This window comes from Taudactylus pleione, unplaced genomic scaffold (assembly GCF_031769625.1).
Source record: "Taudactylus pleione unplaced genomic scaffold, aTauple2 ptg000006l, whole genome shotgun sequence".
NCBI lineage: Eukaryota > Metazoa > Chordata > Amphibia > Anura > Myobatrachidae > Taudactylus > Taudactylus pleione.
In genome coordinates, this window is record NW_028284409.1 from 11,055,976 (window position 1) to 11,069,503 (window position 13,528).

General features: G+C 42.5%; 1 protein-coding gene across 1 annotated transcript in view; it reads right to left on the minus strand.

Moving 5' to 3' along the window:
* Positions 1 to 13,528, minus strand: part of MAP3K5 (mitogen-activated protein kinase kinase kinase 5) — a 179,634-nt gene that overhangs the window by 48,518 nt on the left and 117,588 nt on the right. The window contains exons 11-15 of the mRNA XM_088452579.1: positions 12,222 to 12,329; positions 5,608 to 5,657; positions 2,837 to 2,932; positions 2,534 to 2,615; positions 1,114 to 1,247 (exon numbers count right to left, since the gene is read on the minus strand). Coding sequence (XP_088308705.1) covers positions 1,114 to 1,247; positions 2,534 to 2,615; positions 2,837 to 2,932; positions 5,608 to 5,657; positions 12,222 to 12,329 — 470 coding nt within the window. The remainder of the gene's footprint in view (positions 1 to 1,113; positions 1,248 to 2,533; positions 2,616 to 2,836; positions 2,933 to 5,607; positions 5,658 to 12,221; positions 12,330 to 13,528) is intronic.

A 13,528-nucleotide genomic window follows, 5' to 3' on the forward strand; every position in this document is an offset into this window, starting at 1 on the left:
CAGAATAATTCAATAAGATTAATGTTCAATGGTATTCAATGCTTGCATTAGCTTTTATCCCTTTTCTGATTAAGATGTGCTTTTGAGTAGTTGCTTCTACCTATTTAACATTAGATATTTGTGTAACTATATCACCAACTAGTCTGTAGATGGGCAGCAGTTTTCAAACCCTTAGGAGGAGCTCATAAGATAAGATGTCAAAAGTAATTACTGTTTGGCCTACAAGCATTTCTTTATCACCTTTACTACAGAATTATGAACGCTCAGCGAGTTTTCCATGTTGTGTGTTACTGTAGATGGAAGGAATCTGAATCGGGCATTCATAAAAGTCAATCATGCACTAAACACTATTGTGCACACATGACTGCCATACTGTCCCCTGGAATACAATAGCTGCCACTTGAAGGAAGAGATAGATTTAGAGAAATATTCTCAGGGTATAGGTTAGTTATAAATTACTGGATTTCCAACTGTATATTTTCTAGGAAAACCAGCATATATCATACACACACACCCCTCCCCCACCCATCCACTGGGCTGCAGCACCCTTTGAGGGGGGAGAACTCTCTCACTGCTGCATAGCAGAGCAGTGGGTGACTAGATGCAGTACGGGGAGAATCTGGGGCCAGGCCAGCAGTGCTGAGCATTCCCCCAGAGTGATGTAAACGGGGGGCATGATGCAAGTACATGCCTCTTTTTCAGGCGTGTGTAGATGTTTCCTCTTTCAACATCCCGTATGTGGTGAGGTATCATACTAACATGAAATTACAAAAACTATCTGAGCTCCCAGAAATAACTCTTCCCAAAGCTTTTTCTTCTAGTGCTGGACAGATTTGTCCTCTGAACTTTACTTGACTTCAGTAAACTTTATTATTAAAATCACAATAATAAGCACTGCAGAGTTTTATTGTGCCTAATGAACAAAAATACTTTTACATTTGTTTTACATTTTGGTATAAAACTAAAAATAATTTTAGAGAAATTAGGGAATCAATCCACTCCCAACTCATGGAAGAACCCAACACCACCAATCACTGTATTCTACCAGCATTCATTTCTTGTGATTTGTACTATGAACAGGTCATAATAATTCTCTCCTGACCACCTACATACCTGTTGTCCCTCTCAGGAACTTCCTTTATAGCAATTCTGACTTGGTTACTTAGGTCTCGTCCTGCGTATACTACTCCATGAGTACCTTTTCCCAATATCGCTCTATCACCATTTTCATCATACTCATAATCAAACTGCAAAAGAACAAAAGGAGGATGAGGTTAGTCCATAATGTTTAACTACAAAAAGTAAAGCACCAAACTGAACATCTAATGGTCACAAATATAATTCATCCTCAGAGCCTCCTTTTAAAACTCAACACTGGCCTGTTAATGGTAATGGGTATATTTAACACTTAATTCACTTTTTGTTTTCCCCAAGATAGGTCAGAATTAGTCGTTTTTTTCTTTTTATTTAATTAAGTTTAGAATGCATTTTTAAAATATATGTAAATATTTTGTTGAAAAAAAATATGCCTCACACCCCCTCGTGTCCATAGAGGCCAATTGTAAGCTTACCTCCCACCCCCCATTGGCAATATATTCCCCAGTATTATTTAGTAGTAAAAGAGACTGTTTTTATAACCCAACATCTCCTGTGTAAAATACCTCTGTTTTTTTGCAGCTCACCCAACCTCTACCTCCTTTGTGACCCGTGTAACTTATTTTTTTTTATTTCACACCCACCTCCAGCGTCAAATTACTTTAATGGTACCCATCCCAAATCATCTAACTGAAGGTGGATCCCCCCCCCCGGGGTATTACTGCCTACCCCCATATGTGGAGAGACCCCTCTCCCTCCGCACATGCAGAGCGCAGCGGAGCGCTTGTCATGGGGGGCTGATGATAAGTCCCCCCTGCTGCAACTTATATCTGCTCTCGCAGTGATGTCGGCGACCATGGCAGCTGAAGCACAGCTGGCTGCGGTTGCAGCCCATGTGACCACACAAGTTAAGCGGTTAAGGAATTTTTGTATGATGTAATAAAAAATAGTCTACATAAATGGGTTCCTTCCATTCTTCTGGGTGGATTTCCATGGAAAAAGCTGTTTTTAGTGATACAACATTATCAATGCATAGGCCAAATAACAAAAACATGATAAACATAGATGCTGCAGTCATTGGCATCACTTAGCCATAGCTGTAAACTGTAGCACAGCATGTGGTGAGTGTTCTGCCCCTTAATAATAGACCCAGATTAAAATTCAACATAAAGGCTCTATCGCCCCCTTTACCCCCCACTTTAGCGCCCCCACCTGCAGAACCTTGTTGGTCTCATGCCTGGAATGCTAACACCCCAGAAGACACTCATCTTACTAGCGATAAACAACAACGCTCGCTTATTGAGTATGTAGTGTCATCAGGTGACCTGATGATTATATGGAAATTTAAATGAGAAATGTCAAAGACAGAAGGATGAAAATATAATGAAGGTAAAATTAGCTGAAGATGGTCTGTTTGAAGAGACAGTAGTACACTAACTTCAAGTGCATCTGCATCACAATCCACTTCGTCTCCGTTTTTCCCATGCTCCTCAGTAATGCTGTTCACCATGTCAAAAAATCTAAAACAGGAAACGGATGCAAAGAGATATAAGTAGCACACACATGACCCAACACAAAAGCTCAAAGATGATGCACTTTTGAAATAGCCTATGGACCAGCATAATCATACTGTGGGATTTTAAGATGAAATAATATGCAAATCTGCTTCCACTTTTACAAAAGCTAAATGAAGCCACAGAGTCACAGTGGAGTCATTCTTACTCCCCACAGACATACATACTTTTTACAGTGAAGCTCTGTGCAGAAGTAGATCTGGAAGTCATCAGAGTTGTGGAGCACATACAGAAAACAGCACCTTTCTTCAAACTTGGAAATGCTACAAAAGAAAGGGGAGTTCTAAATTTAGATTTACATGGGGACATTTGTGCCTCTACAGTACAAGCTAAAAGAAACTGCAGAGTCGGCAACTTTTTAAATTAGTTTTCATAGACAGATTACTACTGAGCTAGAGCATCTTAGTATGCCATGCGCCTTACAGTCTCAACGGCGGGGAACTGTATGTATGATGCCACAATAACGCTGCTTGTAGTGATTATGGCTACTTGTATGCAATTTAAATGTTTAACTTCATAAATGAGTTCAGAATTTTAAAGCGGTAATTTGAAATAAATACAAAATAGGCATATTGTTCTTTAATAAAATTAATGTTTGTATCAATGTAATTATTATGAATGGACATGAACTCAGACAGGGCATGAAATAGCAAATTACTAGTTCAGCATGCTCCTACCTATCTCCTGAACAAATAAGATTTTGACTTTATCTACCTCCACTACAGCAGGATAACGCTGCCGTGGAATGGGTACACATCACCACTGATTGAATCACAGATTATCTTGTGTCATACTGACTGCATGGTTTATGATAAATACTTTGAAGAACTATAACTGCATGCACTGAACATCTGTATGGTGAAAACAAAACAATATATAAAAGTCATATAGGACGGCATATTACAATTCCACTTGTAGGGTGAAATACATCATTGCTTTTTCAATTTTATTAATTAATTAAATTATTGCTTTATCTGGCAGGTGATTTTATGGGCGGTATTCAATTGTTTTATCGCGCCCGATCTCCCGGCTAAAGTGACGAGAGACTGCGGGGCAATATTCAATTGATTTAGATCATCGCGCCCAAAAAGTTCGGGCTTAGCCACGTAAAAAGGCTAAACCTGACCAAAGTACTGGGCGCAATCCCGAAAAGTGCCGTTTGGGTGCCCAAACAGGTGACTTTTCGCGCATTTCAGCTCGCCACCCCGGGGCACTATATAAGGGGCACTGCATAGGGGGTACCACTACTGGGGGCACTGCATAGGGGGTACCACTACTGGGGGCACTATATAAGAGGCACTGCATAGGGGGAGGACTACTACTGGGGGCACTATATAAGGGGCAATACTACTAGGGGCACTGCATAGGGGCAACTACTACTTGGGGCATTGTATAAGAGGCACTACAGGAAGCACTGCATAGGGGGGACCACTACTGGGGGCACTGCATAGGGGGGAACCACTACTGGGGGCACTGTGTAAGGGGCACTACTGGGAGCACTGCGTAAGGGGGACCACTACTGTAGGCACTGCATAGGGGGACCCTGGACTCCAAATACCCTAGTTACGCCACTGGATGTAATACAACAAGAAAGAACTTTCTTTCATTTGCATCTATCTTCTACAAAGTCATCTGTGTATTTGGCTCCATAAGACACAAGGAACTGAAACAGAGGACATAGGAAGCTGAAACAAAGTCATCCATGTAACTCTAGCCTGAGTACAGACCAAGAGTATTTTCCAAAAGCCTTTGATACTAAACAATATCTACACAGTGCTAGAAGCCCACAATGATTACCAATTGCCAAAGCTAGCAGGGAATAGTGACAGCACCAAGCAGAGGGCCTCATTTATCAAGTTTTATCATTCACGAGTGATAAAACTCATTGCGTGTGATAATGGTGCTCCAGCCAATCAACTCCCAACTGTCATCCGTTTTAAAAATGACAGTTGGGAGCGGATTGGCTTGCGCACCATTTATCATACACAGCGAGTGTTACAAATGAGGCCCAGAGTCTGTAATTTTCAGGTCAGGCCTAAAACCACTTTGTAAATATTGATACCGTCTGTATCTACATATTTAATTCCCTTGGTGTCTAGAAAAGGAATATTGGGTAACATTAATATATATAACTAGATATGTACTATTAACTAGACTCTGGAATGTATGTATGTATGTATGTATGTATGTATGTATGTATGTATAAGAACATTCTACTCCGCTCACTGCAATCAAACATTGAAATGGGTCTAACACACATAGCTGCAATAGGGGCTGCTGTAGTGTGTTTCTGACTTTGAGCTATTATTTTGCCTAAGAAAGTGGGCAGTTTTACAGTATACTGTGGAAGCAAAGAAACAATATTTATAACATTTTTATTAAGAAGTATAAGTGGCAAAATAGTACAAGATTTAAAAAAAAGTAAAAAGTCAGATTACCTATGCAATCTAATAAATAAAATGGAAAAAAAAAGGCTACGTTTCACTTTAGCACCTACACTGGCCTGTACCATGGCATTATACCACGTTAGTAAAGTACGTCAAAAGCTATGTCAATAGCATTTCCTAGGGGGTCGCTTCTGAATAAGTGTAGGCTATGTACATACTGTTACAGCAGAGTAGCTTAAAACTTGTCCTAACCCACTCATAGCATGCAGGAACATCTCTACATAAGGATATACGTTTGTGTGTACATAGACTGTTGTAAATAGCGCGCTCTCTTACCAAAATGATGCCTGGGTGCCCTCCAAACTGTCTCAGCCATATATAGAAGGACAGAAGGAATACAGCAGCGCTCTGGACTTATCTTTAGTAGCAACATGTGATTTTTTTCCAACGACAAAGGATCCTGAGACATTGGAATGAAATGACATTTTGCGCCTAAAGAGAAGTCATAGGGGAGCTGCTTTCTTATCTACGGACAGACATGGAGAACTTGCCTTACACCTCTAATGGAAGAAGCAGTGAAATTCCACTCATTAATTCCTTTCTGAAACAAGAAGAAACAAACATTTATATATTTCAAATAAAAAGTGATGGAATAAAAAAATATAACTACTGTACATTGTATGGTATGGTTTTATAGCAGCTAATTGTTCAATTACTTTTGTTAAATAAACACTAGTTAACTGTAGTTACAAGTTGATGAAAGACATGCAACAATTACTTTTGGGTGGCAAAAGAATACAGAATACATTGCATAGTTTCTTGGTCTACAATCATAGGACCTGATAGAGAGATGTACATTTATCATCGGATGAACGTACATCTCCAATGGTTAGGGGTCTCCACCTCCTGCACAGGACCCATTCTGCGCCTGTTCAGAACGGGTCCTGGAATTACGCTTGCAGACCCCTCAAGTCACAGCATGAATGACCTGCTGTGGCGTTTGGGGGGCCAAGTGGGGGCGTGGCTGGTATCAGTTTCTGGAAACAGGGGCATTTCGTTCCTGTTTTCATGGAGGGACTAGGCCAGGGATTCCACTGTGGGAAGCTTCAGCTTCTACAGCCTAACCAAAGACGGTCGCGATGATTATCACAAATGCAGCAAGGTGTCTGACACCACCTTCTGCATTAAGATGGACAGAACTGCAAAACTGCTTGTTTGTGGCTCTGCAATTCTGTCCATCTCTGTAATCAGGCCCTTCGACCATACATGTAAAGTGTTAATTTATCTTGTTGTTAAGACCATATATGATTAGTTTACACATTTTCTTTAGCCCTGTATTGCTGGCATTTAGAACACAAAAGGTTACTAAACCATTGTTAAGTATCCAAGGAAGGATGACATTTTGGACAGCAGGAGGGATATTTAGACTAATAGGTGGATATGTACTAAGCCTTGGCAAGAGATAAATACCAACCAAACAGCTCCAGTTATTTTACAAGTGTTTGAAAAACGACAGTTAGGAGCTGATTGGTTGGTACTTTAGCTCTATCCAAGGCTTAGTACATCTCCCCAGGCACTAATAGCAGAGTGGGTTCTGTAACATTCTGCACAGAATGAGAGACTAAGTTCTACCCTGGCAGAATATGCAAATTGAAGCACATGGCTCCAAAATTTAGCTCTGCGATTCAAAACAGAGGCCCACTGTTTTAATTTATCTTACAAGACACATTGCAGCAGTAGTGTTCAGTAAAAGAACCTTATGTGTTTATTGGTACTTTTTATCATATGTGGTGGGACTATCCTGTCATCCAACAATTCTGATATGTAGTTAGGACTCGGATCGCTCAACTCACAGGTCTCACGATATCCGCAAGTCCTACAGTTTCTCTGCTCAATTGTCCCTGAAGCACATCAGTAAATCCCACGACCCGTTGATAATGCATATATGCAATGCTGCCGAATCCTTGATCGCCAACCAGTGGAAAAAACCTCCCCGACTACAGAATCCCCCATCTACTGGTTAGGTTTTATAGCCTCGATGGAATATTTCACCAGTCTCCAAAATTACTCTAGATACCAAGCGATCTGGAGACCCTGGTTCCAATGCACTAATGCCACCTCTCCGAGGTTCTAACTGGACCCCTGATACACATCTAAGGGGTCTATGTACTAATCTGGAGACCCTGGTTCCAATACACTGATGCTGCCCTCCCAGGTTTAACTAGGGCCCTGATATGCATCTAAGGGGTCTATGTACTAATCCTTGGAGAGAGCTAAAGTGGATGGAGATAAAGTGACAACCAATCAGCTCCTGTCACTTTACAGAATGTGTTAGAAAAATGACAGTTAGGGGCAGACTGGTTGGTACTTTATCTCTGTTCACTTTTAGGGGAATTCAATATGGAGCGATAAGTCCGTTTTTTGCGTTAATATCACACCTATGACGTCATTATCGCAGGTTTTAGTTTTACACTGTGTTCAATTTCAAAGACTTTTCGCAGGTTCGAAAAGTCTTTGAAAAAAAACGGGGATAACTTTTCACCACTGAATAGTTGGTGAAAAAAAGTGCAGAATTGGGGTTTAGGGGTGCAGCCTTAAAAAAAATAGCATGCACCCCTGGGAATGACATTTTAAAAATAACTGTCAAAAAAAATATAAAAAAAAATAGGGACAACCCAAAAAAATTAATTTTAAAATTGGGGTTAAAAAAAAAAAAAAAAAAGGGAAAAAATTGTTTAACAATAGGGAAATAGGTTCAGGGCTATTCTGCAAATATGCGGCAGGTGTATTCTAGAATAGATTAATAGCGGCAGGTGCACAGTTGCAGAATTTAAAAAAAATTACTTTAGGGACATAAAAATTTGCTAGTACCCATTTTCATGTACCCCAAATTTGATGGGACCACTTAAAAAAACGAAAAAGAAAAACCTAAGTGCTCTTCTGCATCACTTCTTCAATGTCGGGAAAAAAATACCTGCCGCAGCTATTTAAATCCCCGACTTTCATTTACAGGCTAAAATGGGGGTACCCATAGTGATCCCCCATGTTTTGACATCTTTATGGGGGTCCTACAATTTTTTTAAGGAAAATTTCGTAATTTAACGCAAATCCCACTTCGCAGGCTCCCGTTTTCGTAAGTTTCATATTGAATACGGGGATAAGCGGCTGATACTTCATCCCAGGTAAAAGCTCCGATATGAAACGTAAACTTTGACAGCGAAGTTTACGTTTCATATTGAATACCCTTCTATATCTCTCTCCAAGACTTGGTACATAGACTCCCAAGTTGTATTCTTTCTTCCTTTGTTCCTTCACTCACCATCTTTCTTTCCCTGCACGCATTTCCCACTCCTCCTCCTTTCTTTTTCTATTTTACTATATATAAAAATTCGACAAGTTCTGGGTACAGTTACTAAACCTTGGACGGTCTATTCTTCCTTCTATACATATGCTTGTTAGATGTCATTATTGATGATACTGATCACTGTAGATATGCTATTAATGATGCTGGTCACTGTAGCTATGCTTTTATTTATGTTTTTTATTTTCTTTTTTACTTCCTTCTGTTCCAATGCTAGTTTGTGTACTGCCTGCTGTTGGTCTAACTAAAGAGGATTAAAAAAAATACCTTATAAATGCCATGCCAACTTTTTTTTTTTAAACCAAATATGTTTAGTGAACTTCCACTGCCATTACCACATGCACATAATGTCCAGATGCCCTAATCTTGAGACTCTACTCACAACATTCATCAATTATATTACAAAATTAACATTTTTAATTATGACATGCTGGGCCTTATTCAGCGGTGGACTCAATTTGCATCTAACGCTGGGCATACACTATACAATTATCTGTCAGATATCTGTCTGGTTGGATTGAAAACCTGGTAATGTATGGGAGCAAATGACAATCGTCCATTTGCTCACAAACACTGAAAAACAGACAAAAATTGTCATCCAGACAAATTGGTTAAATCAAATGAATTTAACCAATTTGACCAATAATTTTTGCCCATTTTCCAGTGTTTAAGACCATATGATCGATTGTCATTGGCTATTGTACATTACCAGGTTTTCAATCCAACCAGCCAGATTGGACAGCTATCTGACAGCAGGGACGTTTCTAGAGAGGAGGGGGCCAGTGTGCAGTCTCCGACACGGGTCCCCTCCTCTCTGTCCAACGGCCGGCAGCATACTGAGCTGTGCGCGGCCAGCGCCAGAGTTATAGACTCTGGGCACTAGAGTGCGCCCAGGGTCTATAGAGGATGCGCTGGTCACCGGGAAAATGGTCGCGGTGGCCATTTTGCCTGTATTGAGCATATGACGGGAAAATGGCAGCGGCGGCCATTTTCCAGTCGTTTTTACAGCCTGGATACCGCGCCGACGTGGGACTCCGGAGAGGTACCGTACATACTCGAGTATAAGTCGACCCGAATATAAGCCGAGGTACCTACTTTTACCCAAAAAAACTGGGATAACTTACTGACTCGAGTATAAGCCTAGTGTGGGAAATGGCAACAGCTGGTAGTGCCCCCAGTAGTAATTCCCCCTGGTTGTGCCCCCAGTAGTAATCCCCCCCTGGTAGTGCCCCCAGTGGTAATCCCCCCTTTCAGTGCCTCCAGTAGTAATCCCCCCCTGGTAGTACCCCCAGTAGTAATCCCGCCTTTTAGTGCCCCCTGTAGTAATCCCCCCTTTTAGTGCCCCCTGTAGTAATCCCCCCTTTTAGTGCCCCCTGTAGTAATCCCCCCTGGTAGTGGCCCCTGTAGTAATCCCCCCTGGTAGTGGCCCCTGTAGTAATCCCCCCTTTTAGTGCCCCCTGTAGTAATCCCCCCCTGGTAGTACCCCCAGTAGTAATCCCGCCTTTTAGTGCCCCCTGTAGTAATCCCCCCTTTTAGTGCCCCCTGTAGTAATCGCCCCCTGATAATGCCCCCTGGTAGTGCCCCCTGTAGTCATCGCCCCCTGGTAGTGCCCCCTGGTAGTGCCCCCTGCAGTCATCGCCCCCTGGTAGTGCCCCCTGTAGTCCCCCCCCCCCCTAGTAGAGAGTGACGTGATAACAATAAAAAAAAAAATAAACACTTACCTGAAACTCCCGCTCATGGTCCCGCCGCTGTCCGCTCCTGGTCCCGCCGCTGTCCGCTCCTCCGGCCGCTTTGCATGGGAGAGACGTCGTCATGACGACGTGTCTCCCATCACCCACTGCGGGAGCCGGAAGATGGCTCCCGCAGTGGGAGCAGCCGCTGAGAGTCTGACAGACTCTCTGCGGCTGCTGATTACAGCAAACACATAGCTGCCGGCTCCGGCGGCTATGTGTTTGGCAGTGTGTAGCGCTGACCGAACTCCGTCCGGTCAGCGCTACACTTGACTCGAGTATAAGCCGAGGGGGACTTTTTCAGCACATTTTTTGTGCTGAAAAACTCGGCTTATACTCGAGTATATACGGTAAGTAATTCTATGGATGCAGGGTGTGCGGTGCGGGGCCCCCCTGGACCCAGGGGCCCATGTTGCCCGCACACCCTGCACCCATTATAGATACACCCCTGTCTGACAGATAATTGTAGAGTGTATGCCCAGCATAAGTGCAAATGTAAATTGCACCCATTAAAAATACTATAAATTCTGCTACAGATTATTAGGTGTATTCTATATGGAGCGAAAACTCAGTTTTTGTGATGTTTTCGCACCGCTAAGTCATTTTCACAGGTTTTGGTTTTACACCGTATTCAATTTCAAAGACTTTTCGCAGGTTCGAAAAGTCTTTGAAAAAAAATGGGGATAACTTTTCACCACTGAATATGTGGCGAAAAAAAGTGCAGAATTGGGGTTTTAAAAATAACTGTGTCAAAAAAAAAGTTTTTTAAAAAAATAGGGACACCCCAAAAAATGTATTTAAAAATTGGGGTGAAAAAAAAAAAAAGGAAAAAAAGTGTTTAAAAATAGGGAAATAGGTTCAGGACTATTCTGCAAGTATGCGGCAGGTGTATTCTAGAATAGATTATTAGCGGCAGGTGCATAGTTGCAGAATTTTTAAAAAAACTTACTTTAGGGACATAAAAATATGATAGTACCCATTTTCATGTACCTCAAATTTGATGGGACTACTCAAAAAAACGAAAAAAAATAACCTAAGTGCTCTTCTGCAACAATTCTTTAATGTCGGGAAAAAAACACCTGCCACGGCTATTTAAATACCCGACTTTCATTTGCAGGGTAAAATGGGGGTACCCATAGTGATCCCCCATGTTTTTACAGTTTTAGGGGGTCATACAATTTATTCCAGATAAATTTTGTTTTTTTTTCGCAGATCCCACTTCACAGGTTCCCGTTTTCGTAGGTTTTATATTGAACACGGGGATAAAGAGGGCGCGCGCCCGATACTTTATCCCAGGAAAATTTCCTATGTGGAGCGAAAGTCCAGCACAGACTTTTCACTCCCATATTGAATACCCCTCTATGTGGTTTAAAGGGAAAAAAAGGGAGAGGGGATCACTACCACACAGTGCCTTCAATGATATACTCCCCTTCTTTATATTTCAAAATATATAAAGTCTGGGGGGAAAGATGCCAGCAACTACAATAGTATAATCAGCAACAACAAGAAAAAGGTAGTTGTGGGTGCTAAATCTGTAACAAAAGGGGAGATACAGTTTAACCTTTCTTACAATCAATATAAAATGTGTCTTCACTCTCACACAGGGGTCTATTCATCAATACCAAAAATTGTATAGTGTTACTTTAGTTGAGAACTCTCAGTGATTTTTCCTTAAATATCGGAGCTATTCATCATGGCCTCTCTACATAAGTATGTCTTCCGATAAACTGTAATTTCTGCGGAGACAGTTTTTCGGATATAGATACTTTTCTCCTGCTGACTGGTTTACTTAATGCGCATGCGTTAAGACGCATTCAGCAAATTAGATGCAGTCATCATCAGCTCGCAACTTCACCAGGGAGCCTGTAACCGCAAGTCATCACTCTACTAAGAGGTGCAAATGCACCAGATAGGCGGCTATCTATGTTCGTATTTTGTATTGACAAATCCATACTGTACTTTTGGCAGCCTCTATACCCTCCCCCACTAACGCTCTCTTTAATTGCAAATTACGGTGGGTAACAAAAGACGTTCATGCGTAAAAGTTGTATTTATTTATTTTTTACACAATTACCTTATCATCTGGAAGCACATGCCAAATAGATACAGTTTTCACGTCAGCTTCACTGTTGATTGACAGATATGATGGCTGGTAGATTTTTGTGGGTTCTAGGATCAAGATCTAAACAACAATGAATATAAAGCAGGCTTATAGGAAATGTACAGGAATTAAAAAAAAAAAAAAAAAAAAGGTGGTAATAAGTTTGTACCTGTACATCATAACATCTATTTTCTGGCATTAAATTGCAGTTCAGAAAATAAACTTTTCCTATTTGTGGCAATATGGTGTATTTCCTTATATTTTTATGGAGCTTTTAGAGGTCATTTGCCTATAGGCAACATTGTCATTGCTCGCCCTAGTTAGCCAGTGTACCGCCGACCGCAGTGAGTGCGGTCAGCGCTACACATTTACACAGGAACGGCGCTAGGCTTTCAGCGCCAGTCCTGTGCTCAACAGCGGAGCCCCTTTCCTTCCCCTGAGCGCTTGCCCAATAGAGCCAGGAGGAGGGTGGCAGGCGGGCTCATGCTGTGCATAACACACACATCGCCGCCAGCGCTGGCGGCGATGTGTGTGTTAACCAGCAGCCAATGAGAGTCAGACGACTCTCATTGGCTGCTGCTGCTACTGCACACACATCACCGCCGAGCGGCAGCGATGTGGGTGTGAATCAGCAGCCAAAGAGGTCAGACAGACTCTCATTGACTGCTGCAGGCCCACTGCAAGAGCCGGCTCCCTTCCAGCTCATGCAGTGGGTAATGGGAGAGATGTCATGACATCGCTCCCATAATGCAAAGCGCGCCAGCCCGGGAGGACTGACGTGCGGCGGGAGCAGTGGCCGGTGCTGGAGCGTGGATTCAGGTAAGTATTTTTTTTGTGCATGTGCAACTTGTGTGTCTGCACTACGGGGAATGGAGGGAGATACTACTACTACTGGGGGCACCATTATTTTGGAGTCGGGGGGGGGGGAGATACTACTACTGGGGGCATCATCACTGGGGGTGGGGAGAGATACTACTACTACTGGGGGCACCATTACTGTGTGGGGGGGGGGAGATATACTACTACTACTGGGGGCACCATTACTGGGGGGGGACCTCTACTGGGGGTGGGGCACTACTGGGGACTACAACTGGGGGGGGGCTGCTACTGGGGGCACTGCATCGGGAGGGGGAATCTCTACTGGGGGCACTATATAAGGGTCTTTCTACTAGGGAACCCACTACTGGGGGCACTAAATAGGGAGGACCACTACAGGGGGCACTGTATAAGGGCACTGGATAGGGGGGAATACTACTGGGGGCCTGCATAAGGGGGACCCC